At 65.9% G+C, this 24,753-nt stretch overlaps 2 protein-coding genes across 4 annotated transcripts; both read right to left on the reverse strand.

Annotated features, from left to right (window-relative positions):
* Window positions 1-310: 310 nt before the first annotated feature.
* On the reverse strand, window positions 311-1,889 carry FAM136A (family with sequence similarity 136 member A). Its single transcript, XM_075444742.1, has 3 exons — window positions 1,796-1,889; window positions 638-778; window positions 311-559 (listed from the first exon to the last, which is right to left on the reverse strand). Exons 1-3 carry the CDS (start codon window positions 1,880-1,882, stop codon window positions 371-373), a joined length of 417 nt encoding a protein of 138 aa, XP_075300857.1. The 5' UTR covers window positions 1,883-1,889; the 3' UTR covers window positions 311-370.
* A 3,196-nt stretch (window positions 1,890-5,085) lies between these two features.
* Window positions 5,086-24,695, reverse strand: TGFA (transforming growth factor alpha). 3 transcript variants are annotated; one of them, XM_075444833.1, is made up of 6 exons: window positions 24,593-24,695; window positions 8,156-8,209; window positions 6,467-6,590; window positions 6,161-6,310; window positions 5,944-6,053; window positions 5,086-5,869 (listed from the first exon to the last, which is right to left on the reverse strand). In XM_075444833.1, exons 1-6 carry the CDS (start codon window positions 24,609-24,611, stop codon window positions 5,862-5,864), a joined length of 465 nt encoding a protein of 154 aa, XP_075300948.1. In that variant the 5' UTR covers window positions 24,612-24,695; the 3' UTR covers window positions 5,086-5,861. The 3 variants fall into 3 exon arrangements, with proteins under 3 accessions (XP_075300948.1, XP_075300947.1, XP_075300946.1); XM_075444832.1 differs by lacking the exon at window positions 24,593-24,695 and adding an exon at window positions 11,750-11,802; XM_075444831.1 differs by lacking the exon at window positions 24,593-24,695 and adding an exon at window positions 11,750-11,802 and having other exon boundaries at window positions 5,086-6,053.
* Between the last annotated feature and the right edge of the window lie 58 nt (window positions 24,696-24,753).

Genomic DNA, 24,753 nt, shown 5'->3' on the forward strand with positions numbered 1-24,753 from the left:
CCACGCCTTGCACACGCACAGGGCTCACCCCACACAGGGGTCACCCCATGCCTTGCACACGTGCAGGGGTCTAGCTCTGCCTTGCACGCACGCACAGGGGCCACCCCACGCCTTGCACAGACACAGGGGTCACACTGCCTTGCACACATGTGCAGGGGTCACCTCACATCTTGCACACGCACAGAGGTCACCCCACACAGGATTCACCCCTCACTGGGGTCACCCCACACAGGAGTCACCCCACGCCTTGCACACGCGCAGGGGCAGCCCCCCCCCCCCCATCACCCCCCGCCCGCGCAGCACCCTCCTGTCGTGGCACCTCGCCTTTAATGACACGCGGGGTCGCGTCCCCCCCATCCCCGTCCCCCCGCTACTGCGGGAGGGCGGCCAGCGCGTCGCTCATCTTCCTGGCCATGGCGGGGACGAGGCGCAGGTGGTCGTCGCCGCAGGCGGCCAGGCAGGCGTCGAGCTGGCCGCGCACCCGCGCCTCCGCCCCGCCGGCCTCCAGCGCGTCCTTCGCTCGGTCCTCGCAGTGCAGCGTGCAGCGGCGCAGGCGGTCCTGGGGGGGGGGCAAGGTGGGGGGGTCAGCGGGTGCCGCGGGGTGGGGGTCACCCCCCGCCCCCCTCCCCGGTGTCACCTGGAAGTGCTCCAGCTCGGCGGTGACGATGGCCTGGGCGCGGGCCAGGGGCGCGTGGCAGCGCTCGATGCAGCGCTGCACCTCCTGCATGGAGGCCGCCGCGTCGTCGCAGCAGCGGGCGCTGCAGCGGAACATGGCGCCCTGTGGGGAGATGGGGGGGGGGGGGGGGGGGGGCACGGTCAGCGGGGTGCGGCCCACGGGGACCCCCCCCGCTGAGCTGCAGGGCGGGGGCTGCAGCGTGCAGGCTCCCCGGGCACGGGGGGCACAGGGCGTCAGCTGGGGGGCACTGGGGAAGAACTGGGGGGGCACAAGGTGTGAACTGGGGGGCACTGGGCATGAATGGGGGGGCACAGAGCATGAACTGGGGACACAGGGTGTGCACTGGGGGGGCACAGGGGGTGAACTGGGGGGCATAGGGCAAGAACTGGGGGGCACTGGGCTCTGGGGGGGGCACAGGGTGTGAATTGGGGGGGCACTGGGCATGAACGGGGGGCACAGGACATGTGTAGGGGGTACAGGGCATGAACTGGGGAATGCACAGGGCACTGGGGGGGCACAAGGCATGAACTGGGGGGCACAGGAATAGAACTAGGGGGCACTGGACACTGGGGGGGCATAGGGTGTGAATTGGGGGGCACTGGGGAAGAACTGGGGGGCACTGGGGGGACACAAGGCGTGAACTGGGGGGCACAAGGAGAGGCACAGGGCATGGACTGGGGGGCACTGGGCATGAATTAGGGGGGCACAGGGCATGAACTGGGGGGGACACAGCATGTGAACTGGGGGCCACTGGGCACGAACTGGGGGGGCACAGGACATGTGTAGGGGGTACAGGGCATGAATTGGGGGATGCACAGGGCACTGGGGGGGCACTGGGCATGAACTGGGGGGCACTGGGGGCGATACACGGTACGAACTGGGGGGGGCACAGGGCACTGGGGGTCACAGGGCAGTGTGGGGGGGGGGCCCACCGCTTGCCCGGGTCATGCGGGGGGGGGGGGGGTGTCAGAGCCCGCGCGGAGCCGCACGCGGGGCACCCAGGGGGTGGGGCCTGGCGGCACGCGCGGGGCGGGGCGGGGGGGGCCGCGGCGGTGCCCGGGGCGGGCGCGGGGGGGCGGCAGCGACCCCCCCCTCCCCTTACCCCCCCCCCCCCGGTACCTGCATCCCGCGGATCCGCTCCCGCTCCAGCGCCTGCACCGCACCCTCCACCGCCGCCTGCACGCGGCCCTGCGCCGCCTCCGCCATGCCCGGCCCGCGCGCCGCGCCACGCCCCCGCCCGCCGCCGACCACGCCCCCGCCCCCCGCCGGCCCCGCCCCCGTCCGTCGCCGGCCCCGCCCCCGCCCGCCCCGGCCCCGCCCCCGCCCGCCGCCGGCCCCGCCCCCGCCCGCCCCGGCCACGCCCATGTCCGCACCCGGCCACGCCCCCGACCACCGCCGGCCACGCCCCCGCCCGCCGCCGGCCACGAACCCGCGCCCCGCTGGCCCCGCCTCCGCCACGCCCCCGCCCGCCGCCGGCCCCGCCCCCGCGGGCCCGCCGCGGGAAACGCTGTGTAACACTGAGAAACGCAGAGAAACTCCATGGAATGCTGTGCGATAACGCGCAATGCTGTGAAATGGTGTGAAACACCGCGAAATGCCCTGCGACGCTGAGAAACACCGCGCGACGCTGCACAACGCCGTGACACACCGTGAGGTGCTGTGCCAGAGCTGAAGGGGTGCTGGGGTGCATCACGAGGAGCGTGGGCAGCAGGTCAGCGAGGTTCTCCTCCCCCTCTGCTCTGCCCTGGGGAGGCCCCATCTGCAGTGCTGGGTCCAGTGCTGGGCTCCCCAGTTCAAGAAAGATGAGGAGCTACTGGAGAGAGTCCAGCGCAGGGCTGCGAGGATGAGGAGGGGACTGGAGCATCTCTGCTACGAGGAGAGGCTGAGGGAGCTGGGCTTGTTCAGCCTGGAGAAGAGAAGGCTGCGAGGGGACCTTCGAAATGCCTCTAAATATCTGCAGGGTGGGGGTCAGGAGGACGGGGCCAGACTCTTTTCAGTGGTGCCCAGCGACAGGACAAGGGGCAACGGGCACAAACTGAAGCAGAGGAAGCTCCAGCTGAACCCGAGGAAGAACTTCTTCCCTCTGAGGGTGACGGAGCCCTGGAACAGGCTGCCCAGGGAGGCTGTGGAGTCTCCTTCTCTGGAGATATTCCAGCCCCGCCTGGCCGCGGTGCTGTGCAGCCTGCTCTGGGTGACCCTGCTTGGGCAGGGGGTTGGGCCGGGTGACCCACAGAGGTCCCTGCCAACCCCTGCCATCCTGGGATTCTGTGAGTCTGAGAAATGCTGAGAAACACCGTGAAACACCATGCAATGCTGTGCGACACCATAAAACGCTGTGCATTAGTGTGCAGTGCCAAGCGACGCCAGCACCATGATGCAGCGCTGGCACCACACCGCAACACCTGCGCTGTGCCATGCTGCATGCACGGTGACGCTGCGCCCGCGTGGCAATGCACCGCTCCCACCATGACGCGATGCCCACCCACGTGGTGATGCACCATGCGTCACGCTGCTGCGCCCGCGCTGCCACGTGGCACCGCCCCACCGTGCGGCCTCCCCGCTGCTCTGCACCGTGCTGCAAAGCCCCCGCCCCAGGGTTCTTCACAGCCCTTCCAGCGCCCCCCCCCCCCCCCCCCCCGCAGCAGGCGGGTGCCGTCGCGGTGGGCACGACCCCAGCCAGGCCACCAACCCCATCCCAACGCGCTGCAGCGTGATGGCGGCGGGGAAATCTCCGGAGCACATAGGAAGGTGTGAAAGCCCCAGCAACAGGCTGCGGCCACCGGCTGCCGAGGCGAAGCAACAGCATGCAACCCCCCCCCCCCCCGACCCCCCCCCCCCCCAACCACACCGGCTCCCATGCAGGGCACCGATCGCCTCCCTGCCCCCCCGGCCTGGGCTGCGGTGCCTGTACCCTGAGTGGGTGCTTTGCCTCAGCCCATTTCCCAGCCCGGCACACTGAGGCCGGGCCCACAGGGCAGGATGAGGCCCCTGGCTCCGTGGGTGGGGGAGCACCGGCGCTGCCCCCCCCCACCAGCCCCAGCGTCTCCGTATCCGATCCGGCACCTGCGCTGCAGCTGCGCCGGCGGTGGGTGTGCGAGGCGACGGGTGTGCACGCCAGCACCGCACGCACAGGAGGTCGGCTTGTGGGGGGGCACATGCCCTGACTGAGGATGATACCCCCCGCCTCCTGCTGCTGTATTTGGGGGTCTCTCCCGGGGGAGGCAGCTGGGGGGGGGGGGGGGGGGGGGTGTCCCCACTCTGAGCTCCTGTGCGTGGAGCCAGGCTGGAGCCCACCGACCCTGCTCCCCACGCAGAGAGGACCCACCCGGGCACCCCGCCCTCTCCCTTCACTTCATGGTTTGGGCTGGAAATGGGGGGGGACAGGGCTGAGCCTGTCACCAGGGCATCAGTGCTGTGCCATGGGGGCTGGAAACGGGGCTGAGCCTGTGACTGGGGCATCAGTGCTGAGCCATTGGGGCGGGAAATCGGGGAAAATGGGGCTGAGCCCAACACCGGAGCATCAGGGCTGAGCCACGGGGGCTGGAAATGGGGCTATGCCTGTCACCAGGGCATTGGGGCTGAGCCATGGGGGCTGGAAATGGGGGAAAATGGGGCTAAGCCCATCACCGGGGCATTGGGGCTGCATCATGGGGGCTGGAAACGGGGCTGAGCCCATCACCGGAGCATCAGGGCTGAGCCATGGGGGCTGGAAATGGGGCTATGCCTGTCACCAGGGCATTGGGGCTGAGCCATGGGGGCTGGAAATGGGGGAAAACGGGGCTGAGCCCATCACCAGAGCATCAGGGCTGATCCACGAGGGCTGGAAATGGGACTGAGCCCATCACTGGGGCATCGGTGCTGAGCCATGAGGGCTGGAAACGAGGGAAAACGGGGCTGAGCCCATCACCAGAGCATCAGGGCTGATCCACGAGGGCTGGAAATGGGACTGAGCCCATCACTGGGGCATCGGTGCTGCACCATGGGGGCTGGAAACGAGGGAAAATGGGGCTGAGCCCATCACCAGAGCATCAGGGCTGATCCACGAGGGCTGGAAATGGGACTGAGCCCATCACTGGGGCATCGGTGCTGCACCATGGGGGCTGGAAACGAGGGAAAATGGGGCTGAGCCCATCATCGGGGCTGAGCCCTGGGGGTTGGAAATGGGGCTGAGCCCATCACTGGGGCATCGGGGCTGAGCCCTGGGGGCTGGAAATGGGGCTGAGCCCATCACCGGGGCATCGGTGCCCCACTGTTCGCACTGGAAACACAGGGGTCGGAGCCCCTCACCGCGGTATCGGTTCTCCCCTCGCAAGCAGCCCCAGTCCCCAGCACGTCCTTTGCGAATATCCTCCCCCCCCCCCCCCCCAAAAAAGCCCCAAGAGACGAGGTTTTCTGAAAAAAGGTGTCCTTTATATCACTTAAATAACTATAATCCAGGTATTAGGGGGAAAAAAGAAGGGCCGATCACAATAACATATTACAGGAATCAAAATTAATTTAACCACGCAAAATAAATTAAAACATTAAATATTAACGTTCAGTGCAACATATACAGAAGACGCGAGAGTAACCAGGAATTTAAAATTAAAAAAAAAAAACAAAACCAAAAAACCCAACCCAAACGAAAGAGCTTGGGGTTGGTGGCGACGAAGCCTGCGGCAGGGATCCCGGCTGCGGCGGGGGGTTAGCGCGCCGGCGGGGGGGCTCCTAGGATTAGGGGTCATCCGATTAATTACGAAAAAGCTCGTCTCCGTCCCCAGAGTCGTTGTGGTCGGCGTGGCCGCCGAGGCGGAGGCTTTGCCGGCGTGTCTGTCTCTATAGAAAAATAAACCCCCATCCCGCGGGCGTTGGGGGGGGGTCTGGTTTATAAAAAAAAAAAAAAAAGAAGTAAATCTGAGAAAATAAAAGGAAAATCCCCAAACGAGAGGAGGAACAACCCCGAGCGGCACGCTGCCGGGGCTGGGCTCCGCGGCGGGGGCGATGCCGGCGCGCTTACGCTGCTGCCGAGCGCGTCGCTCGCGGCGTGGGGTGGGGGGGAAATAAAGAAAAAAAAAAAAAAAAGGGAAAACCAAACCAAAAATAAAATTAATAAAAAAAGACCCAAAGCGGAGGCGAGATGCTGCGCTGGTCCCCGGCGCCGGCGTCCTGGGTTGGGGGGGGGCGGCGGCGGGACCCCCTGTCTCCGTCAGACCCCTGCGGGGAAGGGGAGCGCGGTCACACCCCGGGGGCGGCTGGCGTCCCGCCGCGGTGCCCCCCGGCCCCCTTACCCGTCTCGCCGCGGCAGCAGGACGCGCCGCCCGCCAGCAGCCCCCCCGGCTTCTCCTGCCCGCCGCCGGGCGCCCGGCACCACCGCCATCGCTTCCGCACACGGCAGCAGCTGCAAGGGAGGGCGACGGGTGAGCGGCCGCGGGGGGGGGTCTCGACCCACCCCAGCTCCACTCGGGGGGGTGCCGAGCCCCCCCGCCGCGGTCGCCCCGTACTTACTGGACGAGCACGCAGACGGCGATCAGCAGCGCCGAGGCCACCACCGCCACCACCACCAAGGCGGTGATGGTCTGCTTCTTCTGGTTGGCGGCCACCACGGCCAGGAGGTCGGCGTGCTCGCACCGCGTCCCCACGTACCCCGAGTGGCACCTGCGCCGCGCCGGGGGACACCGCGAGCCGCCATCAGCCCCATGACCGGGGCGTCGACGCCGCGCCCGGCCAAACCGGGTCCAGCGCGGATTTTGAGGAAGGGGGGGGGGGTTCCCACGGACCCGCCTCGCCACGTCCCCCCCACCCGGCACTCACACGCACGCCGGCTTGTCCTCCTGCACCAGGAACCGGCAGGTGCCGTGGAAGCAGAACTGGCGGTGGGAGTCGGGGCAGTCGTGGAAGTGGGACCTCACCGCCGCCGCCACCGGCGGGCCGGGAGCTGCAGGTGAAAAACAAGCAGAAAAATGGCTTTTTTCTCTTTTTTATTGGCGTTTGCCGCGCCGGCAGCCACCTTGGCGTCGCCGACAGCGGGTCGCTCGCGGGGTGTATTAATTTCGGGGCTGCCGAGCGGCACGTGGACCACCCAAAGGATCCCAGCCAGGTCCAGCGCCGAAAATAAGCCTGGAGGAATTTCCTAAAGAGCTTAAAGCTTAAAATGGAGGAGGGGAGAGCTCGGTAACGGCGGAGCCGGGCGCAGCTCCGGACCGGTGGCTTTGCCGCGGATGCTGTTTTCCATTACGCCCCGCGCTGGTTTGAATTATCCTCGGCGGCCAAGATGGAAAACAAACACCCCAAAGCACAAAGCGCATCCGATCGCCGCCGTTTCAAAGCCGCCTCCGGTTCCTGCCGCTGCGAATTTATGGCAGGCGCGGGGTAATTAAACCCACGCCCGCCGAACGCTTCCGGGTCTTCGGGGAGGCGAAGCGCGGGGGGACGGAGCGGGGCCGGGGCGGTTGGCCCGATGTCCCCGGCCGTGGGGAGAGAGGCATCGCCGGGAGCGTTGGGGGTGTCGGAGCCGGCGTCCTCGGGGAGCCAGGAGCTGGGGTTGGGTCTTGGCGGGGAGGATCGCTGCCGGCCGCGCCGCTGCCGAAACCCTCGCCTGGGCGCAGCCCCTCGCCAGGAAAACCCCGACGGCTTTACCCCCGCGGAGCCCGGACACCCCGACTCCGGCATCAACACCCCCCCCAAAATAACCTTTGTTGGGGGTTTTTAACCCACAGAGCCCCAAAGGCAGCTCTGCCCGCCGTAGCCCCCCAGCCCAGGCCCCGAGCCCCCCAGCCCCGCAGTGTCGGCCGTGCCCCGGCTCTGCGGCACCGGTGGGGATGGCTCCCGCGACGCCTCGGCGCGCTCGCAGCTGCCGGCCACATTGCCGCCTCCTTGCCCTCCCTCCCGCAGCCCCGCGCTGCGGCTGCCCACCCGGACCCCCCCCAGCCCCCCGGTGCAGCCCCTCTCCTCCAGCCCCCGCAGCCGGGCACCCGTCCTGTCAGGAAGGGGGCTGCGAGCATCCGCGCGGTGCCGGCGCCTGCCCCGTTTCCTTTCACGCTTCCCCACTGACGCCGTCGAACCGGCCCCGTTTTTCCGGCCCCGAAAGGAGCTTTTCCCACCCCCACCCGCAAACGGCCGCCGGCGGAGCCCCCCGCGCCGGGGGAAGCGAGGGGCTCTTGGCCGGCGCAGCCCATTGTGCCGCTTCCATGAATGCGATGATTTATCAGGCGCGAGCGGCTCGGCGTCGCCGCGAGCCGGCGTCAGGCACCGGCAGCTTCCCCGCGGCGAGACCGGGCTTCCCCCACGCGCCAGCATTTGACCCCCCCAGCCCAAGGTGGAGGGGAAACACCCGCCGCGGAGCCCCTGCTTCCCAGTTATCCCTTGGGAGCCCAGCACCCCGGGGTCAGCATCCCACCGCGGCACCCGGGGAGGATGGGACGCGAGCGCATCGGCCGCGGCGAGGACAGCAGCGCGGCCGCCCCGCAGACCCTCCCGGCGCCGTCCCGTCGCCGAACTCACCGCTGCGGGCTGCCGTGGTGTTCTCCAGCGCGTGGCACGCGGCAAGCAGCACACCTGCGGGGAGGCCAGAGGGACGGGGGTCAGCCGGACCGCGGCCCCCCCAAGCCGGGAGGGCTGGCTGGCGGCTCGGCGGGGGATTTACCCCCAAATCACTCAAAGATTTATGATTATTTTTTAATAGGAAAAGCGCAGCGGTGTTTGCTAGGGCGTTCGAAGCCAGAATGGAGCCTGACACCAGTCTTATTTGCATGCGCCCATCCGACAGCCGCCCGCCGGCGCGGCATCGCCGGCCAAACCGGGTGCCGGCGGAGACGCCAGCGCCGCGCACCGGGCAGCGCAACCCGCGTCGCCCAGCCAGCTCCGGATCCAGCCACGAAGCAAGCTCGGGGGGCTGCGACAGCCCCCCCACCAGCCCCCTGCCCCTGCCCGCGCCGCTGCTGCCGAACGCCCCGGCACGGCGGCTCCGGCGCGGGCAGAGCCGCTCCCGGGGTGCGAAGCCAGACGAGGGCAGCGGCCCCTTCGCTGGGTTTGACCCCGTTTCCTGCACGGGTTTAATCAAGCCACGCCAGGCAGGCGACGGGCGAGCGACCGAGCCGCGCTCCAGCCCCCGCGGGTCACATCCAGCCAGCGCCGGGGCGACCGGCGGCTGCCGTTCTGGCAGCGGCTTTCATCTTGGCTTCTCCCCGTCGGTCCTCGCCGAACCTTTCCCCGCGCCGCCGCGGACCCGGCCAGCCCTCGGGGATTTTCTTTCCACGGAAATTTAATTTTCAGCCTCCCGTCTCCTTCCAGCTTTGTTTTTTTGGCTGCTGCCAGCGGGCTCGTTGCTGGAAGACGCTTCACCCTCGTGCCAATACCTGCGCCTCGACACGCTGGGGAAACCGCGTGGTGTCGTTTGGGAAACGGCTCATCCCGCCGTCATCGGGCGGCCGTATCGTGCCCTCCGGCGTTCCGGCTTCCCCGGCCTCCTGCCGGGACCCCGCTCGGCTCCGGCGGTGCCTCCTCCCTGCCGGCACGGGTAACGTCCCGCTCACGCCAAAGCCGCTTTGGCTGGAGGAGCCCGGCCGGGGAAGCAGCCCGGCTCGCTGTGTGATCACCTCATCCCCGGTCACGGCCCCGCCGCCCGCTGCCTCCCCTCCCCTCGCCCCTCGGCACCGGGTTCCCACCTCCGACACCGGCTGAGGGCTCCGGCGAGCTCCCTGAGAGCCGGGACGGGGATGCCGGGCAGCCTCGGCAGAGCCAAACACCCTCCAGAGACACGGAGCATCCACGTCCGGACTGGCCAAACTGGGACCCCCCGAGAGCAGGGCCGCGTCCCTCCGGCAGCCCGGAGCAGCAGCCGCCCTCGCTTGACGTTTTGGGCAAGCCCAGCCCCGTTCTCAGCTTTTTCCCCTCCCCAAACCTGAAAGCTCAAACCCTGCGCCAACGTCTCTGGTTTGATTTCACAGCCACCCCAGCCCATCCCCATCCCCATCATCATTCTCATCCCCATCCTCATCCTCATGCCCATCCTCATCCTCATCCTCATCCTTATCCCCATCTCCATCCTCATCCTTGTGCCCATCCTCATCCTCATCCTCATCCCCATCCCCATCCCCATCGTCGTCCCCATCTCCATCCCCATCCCCATCCCCATCCCCATCCCCATCGTCATCGTCATCCCCATCCCCATCCTCATCCTCGCCCCCATCCCCATCCTCATCCTCATCCTCGCCCCCATCCCCATCCTCATCCTCGTCCCCATCCCCATCCCCATCCCCACCCCACCCCCAGCCCCCTGCTTCGGGAAGGTCTCCTTTCCATCACCCCCAGCCAGCAAAGCCCCCCCCGAACGAGACACCCGACTTGCTGACGGACCCCCCAAACCTCCCTGACGGACCAACACGGGCTTAACGACTCCGTGCCCCCGGCGCGGCACTAATCACCAGCCGCCAGCGCAGGGCTCGGCCCCCCTCGCCCCCGGCGCGGAGCTGCTCTTGGCGCGGAGCTCCCGGTCATCGCCGGGGTTCGGTCCCCGCCCGCAGTTTCCCCTCGCTCGGCTCAGATTTTCCCCTCGGCTTCGCGGATCAGCCCCCGGGCAGCCGTCAGGTGCCCGCACGTCGGGGCCCAGGAGGTTCCCCTCATCCCGCGGGATTCCGAGGGGATGCTCCGATCGGCCGGGTTTATCCGGGGTTCCTGGGGCACCGCGGGGGCTTGGACCCAGCCGTCACCCCTGGACGGGGCACCGGGGAGAGCGGGGTGACCGGCTGGGCGGGAAACCCGCGGCTCAGCCCCCCGAGACGGGCGAGCGCGGGGCCGGACGGGGGTGCAAAGCGAGGGAGCAGAAGGGACGTGGGTGCCCCCCACCCCACCCCATCCGCCCGAGTGATGCTCGCCGGAGGGGAGGAGCGGAGCGAGGAGACATCTCGGAGCAAAGAGCCTTCCTCCCACCGGGCCGGCACCGCCTCGGCCCCCCCAGCCCCGTCCGCACCGCGGCGAGGAGCGGCACAGCCCAATCCTCCTTCGGGACCGCAACAACAAAAAACCCACCCAAGGGTGCGGCAAATTCTGCCCTGGCATCACCCCCAGCCCCGGGGGGGCAAAGCATCAGGCGCGTCCCAGCGAGGAGCACCCGCGCCCCGGCTCCGCGCTCGCCCACCTCCATCACCGCCAGCTCTCCGGGCTGGGACGTGGGTCTGGATCCGTGCCCTGTCCCATGTCGCCTGCATCCAGCCCCGCGTACCCCCCGGCTCCGCGCTCGCCCACCTCCATCACCGCCAGCTCTCCGGGCTGGGACGCGGGTCTGGATCCGTCCCCCGTCCCGCGTCGCCTGCGTCCAGCGCCGCGTACCCCCGGCTCAGCACCGCCGAGCCCCTCTCCCCAGCCGAAGCAGCAGGCGGTTAGCGTCCCCCCCATCCTTTTAATTGCCACCCCGGCGATACGCTCTCGCTAATTAGCTCCAAAACCAAACGAAGGAGGCTTGGCGGGCTCGCTCTCCCGCCGAGGCCGTACTTACGCGGCGCGGGCGCGTTCCCACCGGCGAGGAGCGGGCGAGCGAATAACTTCGGGAGGGACCGAAGCCAAATATTTCGCAGGATTTACGGACCGAGACCGATCCGCACCCCGATCCCCCCGCTCCAGGCACCGGACACCCCCCTCCCCAAAATTAACCCTGACTTGGGGGGACGCTGGGTGCTCGGCGGGGTGCTGGGGCAGTTGCGAAAGTTTGGGGGGAGCAGAGCACTTGTTGCCCACCCCCCCCCCCCCCAAATGCCTTTCCTTGGTGCGGGATGCTGGGGGCGGATCGAGCCCCCCCGCCCCGGTCGGGGTATGGGGGTGTTGGGGTATCGGGGTAGGGGGGTATCGGGGTATGGGGGTATCGGGGTATGGGGGTACGGGGGTATTGGGGTAGGGGGGTATCGGGGGTACAGGGGTATCAGGGTATCGGGGGTAGGGGGGTATTAGGGTATCAGGGTATGGGGGTACCGGGGTAGGGGGGTATCGGGGGTACAGGGGTCCCGGGGTAGTGGGGTATTGGGATATCGGGGTATGGGGGTAGGGGGGTATTGGGGGTAGGAGGGTATCGGGGTACGGGGCCCCCCCCCGCCGCGCACCTACCCATGGCCAGCGCGGCCGCCGCCTCGCCCCGCATGCTGGCGCTGGGCAGCGGCGGGCGGAGCGGGGCCGGTGGCGGGGCCGGGGCCGGGCTCCGCGCCGGCGGAAATGGGCGCGGACGAGCCGCCAGCCACTGCGGGCCCGGGGCGGGGCCAGACCGCCCCCCCCCCCTCCCCCCAACCCCCCCGTCCCGCTGCTGCGCGGAGCGGGGGGTCCGGGGTGCACACACCCCCCCCCCCCAGGCTGGAAGTTGGGGTCGGGGTCGCGCTGTGCCCCGAGTGGGTGACACCCCCCCTCGCCCCCCCCCTCCCCCTCCCCTCCCCCGTGTCCCTCCGTGCATCGCCGGGCTGTGTGTGTGTGTGTGTGTGTGTGTGTGTGTCCCCCCGCCTTGCTGAGCCTTCATCACCCCCCATCAGCGGGGCCGGGCCCGGGTCACCTATGGGGGGGGACGGGGGACGTGGCATGGGGGTGGGGGGCAGCGGTGGGGACCGAAAACCCAGCTGAGAACCAGTCAGCTCGTCTCCCCCAGCACTGGGAGCGACTGGGATGGCCCCGTCCAAGCCTTGGAAGCCTCCGGAGATGGGGCTGGGGGGCTGGGGGGGGCTGGCAGGCAAGGGGATGGGGGGCTGGCAGGGGTAGGGGGCAGCAGTGGGGTCTAATAACCCAGCTGAGAACCAGTTGGTGCATCTCCCGTGGCACTGGGAGCAACTGGGACTGCCCCATCCAAGCCCTGGAAGCCTCCTGAGATGGGGCCGGGGGGCTGGCAGGGGTGGGGGGCAGCGGCGGGGACCAAAACCGAGTTGAGAACCAGTTAGCGCGTCTCCCGTGGCAGTGGGAGCAACTGGGACTGCCCCATCCAAGCCCTGGAAGCCTCCTGAGATGGGGCTGGGGCTGGCAGGCGAGGGGCCGGGGGGCTGGGGGGTGTGGGGGCAGGCGGGGACCCCCCCAGCCCAGCCGCCGTCCCCGCGGGAGCTGCTCCCAGCCCTGCGGTTTGAGCGGAGCGGGGCCTTCCCGGCGTTCCCAGGCGATCCCATCTCCCCCCCGCGCCCCACCGCAGCTCTTGGAAGGGGCCGCCCAGCCCCGCACCCCCCCCAGCACCCAGCTGCACCCCAAAAGCCCCAGCGTCTTGGCGCAGCGGCCATCTCCGAAAAAAATCTGGAGCCTGCGCAGCCTCGGCTCGCCGTCCCTCCCGGCACCCCGCCGCGCTCCCGCCTTTCGGGGCTCAGCCCCAGCACCCCAACCCTTACACCCTGCCCGCTCGGACGGACCACCCCCCCCGTAAGGACAAAGCCCACCGGCCTGGGGCGGCTGTGGCGACGGGCATGGCTTCCCACCATCCCCACCAAGGGTCACCGAACCCTCCCCCAGCACCACCAGTTCACTTTCCGACCAACCAAAGGGAAAACGACCCGGGGGACGACCCCGGCGCGGGCAAGGTTGGGTGGTTCCCTCGGTTCTTGCCTTGCCCCCCGCTTCCCGGGGCTGATAACCAGGATATTTATTTGTCAACAGAAGCTTCCTCCTTCGCAACAGGCCTCCCACTCCCGCCGTGAATCACCCGCTGGAACCGGAACGGCGGCAGGGCCGGCGGGGTCGGGGCAGGCAGGAGCCGTCAGCCCCAAGGAATCTGGGGGTGCTCGCCAGTACCTAGAAAGCCACGGAGGCACGGGGCGAGGCGTGCTAACGGGCGGCTCTGCTCCCGGCCACGGTGCCAGAGAGCGATGGTGGAACTGGGGCAAAACCTCCTGGCTTTGGGGTTCTACCACACAGCAGCAGAATTAGGGAGAGACTGTTCTGCTCGCATGGAAGAAATTCAGCTTATGGATTGGTTTTTTAATCTCTTTTCTTGGTAAGCAGTCCCCTCGGGAGAGCGGGAGCCGTCCCGCGAGGGAACATATTGCACGCGAGCAAAGGGACCCCAGTGAGAAGCCTGCAGGGAGGTGCAGAGAGCTGGCCGAGGGCTGCCTGCCGCTCGTCGCTCTCTGCCTGCGGATTTTAGGCCGGCTGCGTGCATCCCCAGCACCCACCGGCATCCCCAGCACCCACCGGTATCCCCAGCACCCACTGCCATCCCCCATCGGCACCCCCAGCAGCCACTGGCATCACCGGCACCCACCGGCATCCCCCACCCACATCCTCAGCACCCACCGGCATCCCTGGAACCCAACAGCATCCCTGGAACCCACCGGCATCCGCAGCACCCACCAGCATCCCCAGTACCCACCAGCATCCCCGGCACCCACCGGCATCCGTGGCACCCACCAGTATCCCCAGAACCCACCAGCATCCCCAGCACCCACCGGCATCCCCAGTACCCACCGGCATCCCTGGCACCCACCAGTATCCCCAGCACCCCCACCACTCACCAGCATCCCTGGCACCCACCAGCATCCCGAACACCCACCCACATCCCCAGCACCCACCGGCATCCCTGGAACCCACCGGCATCCCCAGCACCCACCAGCATCCCTCACCAGCATCCCCAGCACCCACCAGCACCCCCAGCACCCACCAGCATCCCTCACCAGCATCCCCAGCACCCACCAGCATCCCCAGCACCCACCAGCATCCCTCACCAGCATCCCCAGCAGCCACCAGCATCCCCCCCCAGCATCCCTGGCACCCACCAGCCGCTCGCTGCCTGGGAGCCCTCGCACCCAGCCGCCCTGCCAGCCCCCGCCGGAGGGTTCCGCGCTTTTCCCGCTGTTACAAAACCACAGAAACCATTCTGGGATTGTCCCGGCCCGATGCTGCCCAGGTGCGCAGCGCCGGGAGCCTCCGCGGCCTTGCTTTGGGGTTTGCTTGATTTCTCCCCACCCCTTTTCGAATCGCTCTTCGTCAGCAGCTTAATCTGCATTTGGAGATTAATGAGTTCCCCCCCCCAGTGAAGGCAGGCAGCGAACTGAACCCCGCTCTGGAAAATTGCTCGATTTAGGGAAACCCCCCTGAAAAAGGCGCACAAACCCCCCCGCCTTTCGCCCCTGAACTGGGGATTGATTTATTTTTGAGGCTTCCCCTCGCGTCGCCCCGTCTCCCCGCCTGGGGGCTGCTTGCGGGGCTGGACGGCGACGCTTCGGACCCCTCTGCTGCCAGGGGGCCCGGGGGGGGCAAAACCAACCCAGATTCGGCGCCCGTTTTCGGTGCCACCCCCCGCGACGGACGGGGACCATTCCCGGCGAGCGCCGCCGCCTGCGCCCATCGCTCCCACGGACGCTCCGTCCGCTCGGCCCTCCCCGCCACAGAGATCCCTTTAAATAAAATATTCTGACGTGGGGGCAAAAAATAGGGGAAACCCCCCCCCAAACCGCCCCCTTCATCTACCCCCTGCCCCGAAGCGGCGGGTAACAAGGGGGGCTGTGTGCTGGCGTCCGGCATAAAAGCCTCCGTCCGCCTGTTTGTGTTGGATTGGGAAGGTGAAAAGCAGGGAAAGGGAAAACATCGCCCTTCGCCCCCCCGCCCCTTCGCACAAACCCAAATTGTAGCCGCCGGGATGTTTTTGGCTTCTCCGTCGAACGCAGAAATCAATCAGGCTGCGGCAGCCGGGGAGGGGTTCAGTCCTCCCCCCCCTGTTTATTTTCTTAATACACGGGCTCAGGAAAAATTAAATATTACGCCCCGGGTCAGGCACCGACTGCAGCTCACGCGTCCCCGCCCCGGGATGCTCGGATCCCTGCGGCACCCCTGGGGCTCCCCCATCCCAAACCGGGGTCCGGAGCCGGGGGGTTCGACCCGTCGCGGGGCCACGCGGAGGGGAAGCCCCTCCGACGTCTCCTCCGGCCCCGTAATCCGCCTGCCCGCTCAGAATGGGGCCTTCTTGGAGGGTTTTTTTTTTTCCTGGCTTTATCTTGCAGCCACCGGTTCTGTTTTTCTGCCAGCTTGAAAGGCTCTTTCATAGCCGGGATTTTCCCGTGTGAATGTACATTTTATTCAAGGTTTTTTTGTGTTCCTTTTTTTTTTAATATATTTTTTTTTAACTTTTCCTAAATAACTTCTTGGGGTTTTGTTCCCTCCCAGACGTTTTTCTGCAGCTCCCCCGTTTCTGTTTGCGGCCCTGCTTTGCAGAAAGCCTCGATAAATAAAGGGATTTTTCACTTCTGGGCTCCCCGGCCACTAAAAAGGGCTTTGTTGGCTGCAGCCGCTTCCAGGCTGGCACCTCTCCGGCTAACGGCAACAGCGCACCGGTTAGCGCGAGGTTATATTCTATATATATTCTATATATATTCTATATATATTCTATATATATTCTATATATATTTATCTTTATCTGTTGGCGGAGGGGGGATAAGCGCGGTCAGTGCGAGCGGGAGCTCTGCGCGGGAGCGCAGGCGATGGCCGAGGAGGTGGCCGCCGGGTCCCTCCGCCGCGTGTTTTGGCGGCCGCGGGTTGACCGGCTCGCGGTGACCCGCCGCCATCGCGGGGAGCCGCGGCCGCTCGCGCCCCACACAAGGAGCATTCAGCCGCGGCGGCCGGCGACCCGGCGAGCACCCGACCTGCTGCACGTCCGGCCGTGCCCTTAAAAAATCCCGCGGCCGGGCTCTGCTTTCCCTCCTCCTCGGGGACCCCGCGGCCGGGGCGGGATGCACGGAGTGGGGAGGGCGGTGGGGCGGCTTTAGGGGGGAGCAGCCCCCCAGATGGCTACGGGACATGGCGGGAGGCTCGAGATACCGCGGTGGGACCCCCAGGCGGGGCATCCCAGCTCTCCAGCTGAGGTATTTCATCTCGCTGTGCTTGTCCCTTCTCCCCGAGCCACCGGAGCGTGGCCAAGGGACCTCGGCGTCCGGCTGGGAGAAGCCCCCCGAGCGCGGCCGCAAAGCAGCGGGCGGCCGAACAGAGGCCCTCGGTCTCCGGGCCATTAATCCGGCCGTCACAAAAGGCGCGGCGGCAGGTCACAACGCGCGGCACATGCCCCAGCTTGGTGTATTTGTCCTTGTTCTGCTCGTTTATCCGGCAGGCTCGCCGCCCCGCGCCCGGCCAACGCCGCTGAGTCAGCGCCCGTGGCCCCGTGTCCCCACGCAGCGACCGCCCGGGCGTCCGCCAGGAGCCGGCTTTTCCCGGGATAGCGTCGGCACAACCCGAGCCCCCGCAACCCCTCGGCTGCGCCCGAGCGTGCGAAGAAAACGCATTTTATTTTATTTTCCCCTGGGAACGTGGGAAAGCAAACAGGTATTCCCCCCCGGGCCGAGACTCCCCAGCGCGATAGGCAACCCCACCTCCCACGGGAATGATTCACCGGCCGCCGTCGGAAGCGGAGATGGAGGTGAAGGATCACGGGGAGCCCGGAGGAGACACGCGTGACTCAGCCCGGCAGGAATCCGTCCCTGCCCAGGGAAACGGCGCGCAGGTAGAACAGGTCCGGGCGTCCTCCGCTGCCGTAACTCCTCCGGGAAGCGGAGAGAGAGGCACCCCGGAGGGATGGGATGCTCCAAGCGCTTGGAGATCCTCGGAGATCTCACAGCGCCTCACACCCAGCGAGACAGACCCCGGGAGGGGCTTCGAGTCGCACCCCAGCCCGGCAATGTCACCGCACGGCCACCGCCACGCCGCCTTTTGCCCTGTGGCTTCGGATCTGAGCGTAGAACACTTCGACGCTCCGGATTTGGCTCCCAACCGAGCGGGGAAGACTGGAACAAGGCTCTGCCAGCCGGGGAGGAGGCGAGTGGCCAGCAGCCACCCTTGCTGGGGCTCCGTCCGCTGGCTGGGGACCCTGGGACGGGGACCGGGGCTGTGCCACCGACCAGGGGACACCGAGCAGGAGGTGACACCGCCAGGACGGGCTGGTGGCACCGTGGGGGTCCCGGGGTGAGGGGCCGTGGTGCCACCCTGCTCGGTCCCCTTACGGAGTGGCCTCCCAGCCCCGTTACAAGCGCAACCCCCGCGGGGACGGGAGCCCCGCGGCCGAGGGGACCTCGCCAGGGGACACAGAGCGCCAGGCAGAGCCGTACTTTGCTCACGCAGCTCGGCAATGTTTGCTCGGCTGCAAAACAAAACCTCCCCGCTGGGCTCGGGGCCAAGCCTGGAAAATTTCGAGCGCGGGCAAAGTTGAGAGTCGCCGGCAACGGCTGCGTGGGGCTGCCACAGCCCGGGCACCGTCGCGTGGCAGGGGACAACGCACGGTCCCGCGGCTACGAGCCGGGCTCATAGAGCCGAGGACGCAGCGCCGCAGCCGACGCAAGGAGGGGAACTGGGGCAGGGAGGAGGGAACTGGGTTTCTGGGGACGGTTGCTATCTTGGGGTCGTGTCGCAATGGTTTCCTGAGCCGTGACGTCGTGCCTCGGCCGGGTGACGGCATCCGCGCCGGCCTTGTTTCGCAAGAGCCGCCCCGGGAAAACGCCCTTCGCGACGCCTGCTCCATCTTCCTCTTCCAACAGCCCCCGTGGCGGTTGCGATGGCTCCTTGTCGGTGATTCCCTATCGCAGAAAAGGCGCCGGGAGCCCTCCACCCCTTGGGGATGTGCTGGAGCCGTCCTGGGACGCACGTCCACGGTCCCACCAGCCCCGCGCCACGGCCACGCCGCAAAACTCCCTTGCAAACAGCTTTAAAATCCCGATCAGTATTACAAAGCCATAAAATAAAACACCCCCCTCCCCATCCTTTTCTTCTCCCATCCCATCCAGAGACTCGACGCCAAGGTTCGCCGCGTCCCTCGCGGCTCCTCGACGGTCCCCCGGGCCGGCAGCCCTGCTCGGGCGCAGGTGCGAACTCCGCGGGCTCTTTCGGAAGCGCGCCGCGGCTGCCCGGCATTTAAAACCGCCGAAAAGAGACGGGAGCACAAAATGCCGCCCCGAGCATCACAAAAGCGGCCTGACGCCGGGGCGCGGGGAGGCGAAAGGCTCCGGGCCAAGAGAAGGGAAGCTGTGTTTGAAAAAAAAAGTGAAAAAAAATGACAATTTCTGTCTAGGAAAGGCAGGGCTGTGAAAGGAGCCCTTCTTCGGGGCTCTCCAGGAGCTCGGGCGCAGAACAAGAAAAGCCTTTGACCGGCCGGGCGAGCTCCTCGGCGGGCTGCCAGCGAGGAACCCGGCGGAAAAAAAACCTCTCTGCAGGCTGGCTCGGGAAGCCGGGGAGACATCCCGGCACGGCTGGCGGCCCCGGGGGGCGAGAGCCTTTGCGGGGTCCCGGCAAAACGCTCCGGTCCCTCCGGCATCCCACCCCATCCCACCCGCTGCCCGCGCCGGGGACGGCAGCGAGGAGATGGGCAGAGGAACCGGGGCTGACGCCGGCGCGCCGTGTGCCGACGGGAGGCGAGCAGGCAGCTCCGCAGAGAAAAATAAACAAAAGAAAGAGGAAAAAACCCACTGCTTGGCCGCACACTCCTTTGGGCAGCAATTTTTGAAGGGTTGCACCCACGGCCACCTGCCGCACCGCTACCGCACCCAGAAACCACACTCTCCTGGTCAACATCTCGCCCGTTCCAAGACCCCGAAGACGCGCTCACGGGAGCGGTGTTTCGACGACGCACGCTGCGTCCCCGCTCCGTGAAGCCCCCGAAACAGGGCTGCTCCCCTCTGCGCGGGTCTTTCACCCGACGCCAACACGGAGAGGACACCGGGGCAGCGAGGCCGGGATGGGGAACGGCGAAGAGCATCCAACGCCTTCCCGTGCCGCGCTGCGCAGAGACCGCCCTCCTTCAAATCCAGCTTTCACAATTCTCCTTCTTTTTTTTTGTTTTTTTTTGCTTTCACGCTCGTTCCCCAAAACGCCGTTGAACACCAAACGCGAGAAATTAAAAGGTGAAACCTGGCAGGCTGCCTCCGGTCAGGGCTGCTCACCAGAAAGCAGGAATAAAACCTCTCCCGGGAGGCGGAAGGCAAAACGCCGCTTCCCAGCGCCGCTTAATTCCCGTTTTACAGAAAAGGGAACCAAGTGCCGCCCAAACCGCGGGCGAGCGGCTCGCTGTGAACTCGCTGGCCTCGCCCCGCTCAGCCCTGGGGAGCTGCATGGCGCTGGGTGCAGTTTAGCGAGGAAGAGGAGAAGGAGGGGGTTTTATGGGGTGGACGAGGGCAGCCTGGAGGCCTTGCTGCCGAGCTAACAGCCAACACGCCGGGCAGGAATGCCGTGCCGAGAGCCGTGCCTGCCCCGGCCGGGGGCTGGTGTCATCTCCCGGCATCACCGAGCGCTTCCCTCCCCGCAGGAGCAGGGACCAAGGATGCTCAGCGTGGAGCCAGGGATGATCTGGTCCAGGGAGGGGGTTCTGCCCCTCTGCTCCGCTCTCTGAGCCCCCCGGGAGTCCTGCGTCCAGCTCTGGAGCCCTCAGCACAGGACAGAGCTGCAGCTGTGGGAGCGGGGCCAGAGGAGGCCCCAGCAATGATCCAAGGGCTGGAACCCCTCTGCTGGGAGGAGAGGCTGGGAGAGCTGGGGCTGCTCAGCCTGGGGAGGACAAGGCACCAGGGAGACCTTAGAGCAGCTGCCAGGGCCTGGAGGGGCTGCGAGAGAGCTGGGGACGGGCTGTGACGAGGGCCTGGAGTGACGGGACAAGGGGGAACGGCTCTAAACTAAAAGAGGGCAGATTTAGATTAGAGATTAGGAAGAAATTCTTCACCATGAGGGTGGTGAGGCCCCAGCCCAGCTTGCCCAGAGAAGCTGTGGCTGCCCCCTCCCTGGCAGTGCCCAAGGCCAGGCTGGACGGGGCTTTGAGCACCCTGGGCTGGTGGAAGGGTCCCTGCCCATGGCAGGGGGGTTGGACTGGATGAACATTAAGGTCCCTTCCAACCCAATCCATTCTATGATGGTTCTATGATCTCCTTTTGCACAAGCAGGGAAACTGAGGCACGGAGCAGCAGCCACGAGCACCTGTAGCATGTTCCCGGCTGTGAGCTGGGGACCCTCCTGCCACCTTGGCCTCCGAGCCCACCCGTCCCACCCCGGTTGAACACTGACTCCCGGCGCGCGGCAGTCGGGGAGGTTTCGGCACGAGGAGCTGCGCCAGGATCGGGCTCCGCGGGGCCAGTTCTGCCTCTCCGTTCTATCCAGAAATAAATGCTTCCAGCTCTCCGAAGCAGACGGCAAAGCGACAGCGGGAACAAGACCACCTCCCCGCATGCATTCCTGTCCACATCCACGTCAGGGAGCAAATCCTCGTCTTCCTCGGGCACAGCCTCACCAACGCACGCGACGGGGGGGTTCACGGTTCAACGGCTGAACCGTGGAAAAAAAAGCTGCGGGCTTCCAGCTTTTTAGTTCAGGCCGAAAGCAAGCAGGCAGCCTTCGGGTCTTCGGGGGAGGGAGGAACCCCCACGGAACCCACAGAGCTCCAGGTCAGCCCGGAAAGGCTACGCTGGCACCCAACGTCACGCTCGGGTTCCGTCCTCCGCTCAGCGGCCCCGCTTTCGCTTCAGGGCTGTTTCCGAGGGACGAACGCCGCTTTCAGACAACGAAACGCTCCACTCCTCAACCTCCGCCCGAAACACTGGGGCATTTTCCACAACGCGTATTTTTAATTGTCAGATGGGAATGTTACAGAATCCCAGAATCCCAGCGTGGCAGGGGTTGGCAGGACCCTCTGTGGGTCACCCAGCCCAACCCCCTGCCCAAGCAGGGTCACCCAGAGCAGGCTGCACAGCACCGCGTCCAGGCGGGGCTGGAATATCTCCAGAGAAGGAGACTCCACAGCCTCCCTGGGCAGCCTGGGCCAGGGCTCCGTCACCCTCAGAGGGAAGAAGTTCTTCCTCGGGTTCAGCTGGAGCTTCCTCTGCTTCAGTTTGTGCCCGTTGCCCCTTGTCCTGTCACTGGGCACCACTGGAAAGAGTCTGGCCCTGTCCTCCTGACCCCCACCCTGCAGATATTTATGGGCATTTCTAAGGTCCCCTCTCAGCCTTCTCTTCTCCAGGCTGAACAAGCCCAGCTCCCTCAGCCTCTCTTCGTAGGAGAGATGCTCCAGTCCCCTCCTCATCCTCGTAGCCCTCCGCTGGACTCTCTCCAGCAGCTCCTCATCTTTCTTGACCTGGGGAGCCCAGCACTGGACCCAGCACTGCAGGTGGGGCCTCCCCAGGGCAGAGCAGAGGAGAAGGAGAACCTCCCTCGCCCTGCTGGTCACACTCCTCGTGATGCACCCCAGGATCCCATTGGCCTTCTTGGCACCCAGGGCACGCTGCTGGCTCATGGTCACCCTGTCGTCCCCCAGCACTCCCAGTCCCTCTCCACAGAGCTGCTCTCCAGCAGCTCCACCCCAAGCCTGTACTGGTGCCTGGGGTTGTTCCTCCCCAGGAATGTTTCGATGTCTGTGAGCGTTTCCCCCTTTTTGGGCAAGACCATTTGCCGAATTCAGTCCAGCTTCACCACCAATTTCGGTCCCTTTTTCGAGGAACGTGCCTTGTGTGGCAAGGGAATAATCACAGGCCGGAGCCAAACGATTCATCCCTGCCCCGATTTAAAACAACAGGAGAACCCGTCCCCTCGGCACTCTCCTGAGACCTGTAAATTGCCAGGGACGTAAGAGGGCTCGGAGGCAGCAGAGACCCGGGGGAGCACTCGCAAGGAATTGTTTTCACGCCTGAATAATGCAATACCGTATTTTTCTGCCTTGCTCCTCAAACTTGCTTTAAAGTTCGGAGGAGCTGGCAAGAACCTGCCAGACTGTGGTATTTCTGAGTTAGATTAGATGGAGAAAATCGCCAGCGTAGCGTGGCCACCGTGACGCCAGTTCTTCCTCTGGATTAATTACTGGAGAGGTGGGGGCCAGCACGGCGAGGGCTGACCCGGGCGCGGGTTTTGGTTTGGTTTTAACCAGCTCTAGTACACAGCAGCACATCCACACTTATCCCGGTTCTGAAGGAGTTATCCACACTTTATTTCACAGAATCACAGAATCCCAGGATGGTGGGGGTTGGCAGGGCCCTCTGTGGTCACCCAGCCCACCCCCTGCCCAAGCAGGGTCACCCAGAGCAGGCTGCACAGCACCGTGGCCAGGCGGGGCTGGAATATCTCCAGAGAAGGAGACTCCACAGCCTCCCTGAGCAGCCTGGGCCAGGGCTCCGTCACCCTCAGAGGGAAGAAGTTCTTCCTCGGGTTCAGCTGGAGCTTCCTCTGCTCCAGTTTGTGCCCGTTGCCCCTTGTCCTGTCGCTGGGCACCACTGGAAAGAGTCTGGCCCCGTCCTCCTGACCCCCACCCTGCAGATATTTAGAGGCATTTCTAAGGTCCCCTCTCAGCCTTCTCTTCTCCAGGCTGAACAAGCCCAGCTCCCTCAGCCTCTCCTCGCAGGAGAGATGCTCCAGTCCCCTCCTCATCCTCGCAGCCCTGCGCTGGACTCTCTCCAGTAGCTCCTCATCTTTCTTGAACTGGGGAGCCCAGCACTGGACCCAGCACTGCAGATGGGGCCTCCCCAGGGTAGAGCAGAGGGGAAGGAGAACCTCCCTCGCCCTGCTGCCCACACTCCTCCTGATGCACCCCAGGATCCCATTGCCCTTCTGGGCACCCAGGGCACGCTGCTGGCTCATGGTCACCCTGTCATCCACCAGGACACCCAGGTCCCTCTCTGCACAGCTGCTCTCCAGCAGGTCTTTCACACGTCTTAGCTCTCCTCGGCCACCAGCTCTCTTCCCTCGCTGTCCACAGCCTGCTCAGCCACGGCAGAAAGACGTTTCCATCTCCCTCTGACCCTCGCACACTGGTAGCTTTGGCATTTCTAACGGAAAGATAAAGAGCAAAGAAATTCAGTCAGCTCCAGGGCCGACAGCAGCTTGGACCAACACGCGCTCGCCCTCTTCAGAAACACCGCCCCAGGTCCCCGAGGACCATAAACCATCTTCATCGTCCCTAAGGGTGCATCCCGACTCAGCGGCGTGGGCAAGGCACCCCATTACCGCGACACAGAGCATCAGGAAGGCAAAAACCGTTGGTCTGGTTCCGCAGGGTCGCAGCGAAGCCCGGAGTGATCTGGGAGAAGGAAGATCCGCTGGAGGACGGCCACCCCTCATCACCCCAGCGTGGGTGACCCAAGCCGTGCAGATTGAACCAGCCCGGGAGGACTGGCTGGTCACCAGCACCCCGCTTCCGACAGCTAGTTAGGAAAGGGTTGTGCTACACAGCACTAGCAGTCACGGCGAGAAACCAGCCTGGGAAAGGGGGTCAGGCGAGTAAACGAAGCGCAGACTGGGACGGGCACGCGCAGGGTGGGATGCTGAAGGACGTCGGGAAGGAAGGAGCGTTTCGATCACAGCTTGCAGAGCGCTCCCTCCAACAGCTCGATGGGGAACCACGCTCTGCGCGAAGGTTTGACCGTCCGTACCCCCCACAGCGACGCTGCTCGGGAGAGTTCTCCCAGCTACTTCAGCTCTCGGACGCTGACGGAGCCCTGGCCCAGGCTGCCCAGGGAGGCTGTGGAGTCTCCTTCTCTGGAGATATTCCAGCCCCGCCTGGCCGCGGTGCTGTGCCCCCTGCTCTGGGTGACCCTGCTTGGGCAGGGGGTTGGGCTGGGTGACCCACAGAGGGCCCTGCCAACCCCCACCATGCTGTGACTCTGTGATTCTGTACATGGAATTGCATCTATGAGGCAGGGCTGTTGCATACTGCCTGGAGATGTTTAATCCCGAGCTTTCATCCCTCGGAGGGGTTCGGAGCTTGCATTTGATTTACATCTAAGCAATGAAATCCTGTCCCCCGTATGAGATCTCTACCTGTCACCCAGGGTGCGAACAGGGCAGCGAACGCCAGTACCATCACCACTGGCGAGCAGTCATCTTCAGCCAAAGCAAAACCAACACAGCAGGAGAAACATTTGATTCTCTTCCCTTCTTGCCACATCCAGGTTAATTTCTTGCTATCACAACTACAGAAAAGCCACAGCCATACTCAGAAGCTTAGAAAAATAGATTGTAGAGAAAAAAATAACCCCAAAAACCAGTGTTACTTACAGAGTGACGGCCTGAACATCAGTCCGACGCCACGGGACGCATCTCTGCAGACATCAGGGTTAGCAGCAAAGTTTGGGAGGCAAAATGTCAAACCCAGCTGCTTCCTTTCCACCTCCTGAGCCCAGTTCAGGAGCACACAGCACCCCCCCATGCAGAAGCCA

The sequence above is a fragment of the Opisthocomus hoazin genome, chromosome 28 (genome assembly GCF_030867145.1).
Source record: "Opisthocomus hoazin isolate bOpiHoa1 chromosome 28, bOpiHoa1.hap1, whole genome shotgun sequence".
NCBI lineage: Eukaryota > Metazoa > Chordata > Aves > Opisthocomiformes > Opisthocomidae > Opisthocomus > Opisthocomus hoazin.

Bases quoted from the DNA above. Each gene is read 5' to 3' on its own strand.
- FAM136A (XM_075444742.1), bottom strand. From the start codon at position 1,882: ATGGCGGAGGCGGCGCAGGGCCGCGTGCAGGCGGCGGTGGAGGGTGCG. The intron at 779-1,795 runs GTACCGGGGGGG...ATCTCCCCACAG, and splicing joins AGCGGATCCGCGGGATGCAG to GGCGCCATGTTCCGCTGCAG. The intron at 560-637 runs GTGACACCGGGG...CCCCCCCCCCAG, and splicing joins CCGAGCTGGAGCACTTCCAG to GACCGCCTGCGCCGCTGCAC.
- TGFA (XM_075444831.1), bottom strand. From the start codon at position 11,783: ATGCGGGGCGAGGCGGCGGCCGCGCTGGCCATGG. The intron at 6,591-8,155 runs GTGAGTTCGGCG...TTTCACCTGCAG, and splicing joins CACCACGGCAGCCCGCAGCG to CTCCCGGCCCGCCGGTGGCG. The intron at 6,311-6,466 runs GTGAGTGCCGGG...GGCGCGGCGCAG, and splicing joins GAGGACAAGCCGGCGTGCGT to GTGCCACTCGGGGTACGTGG.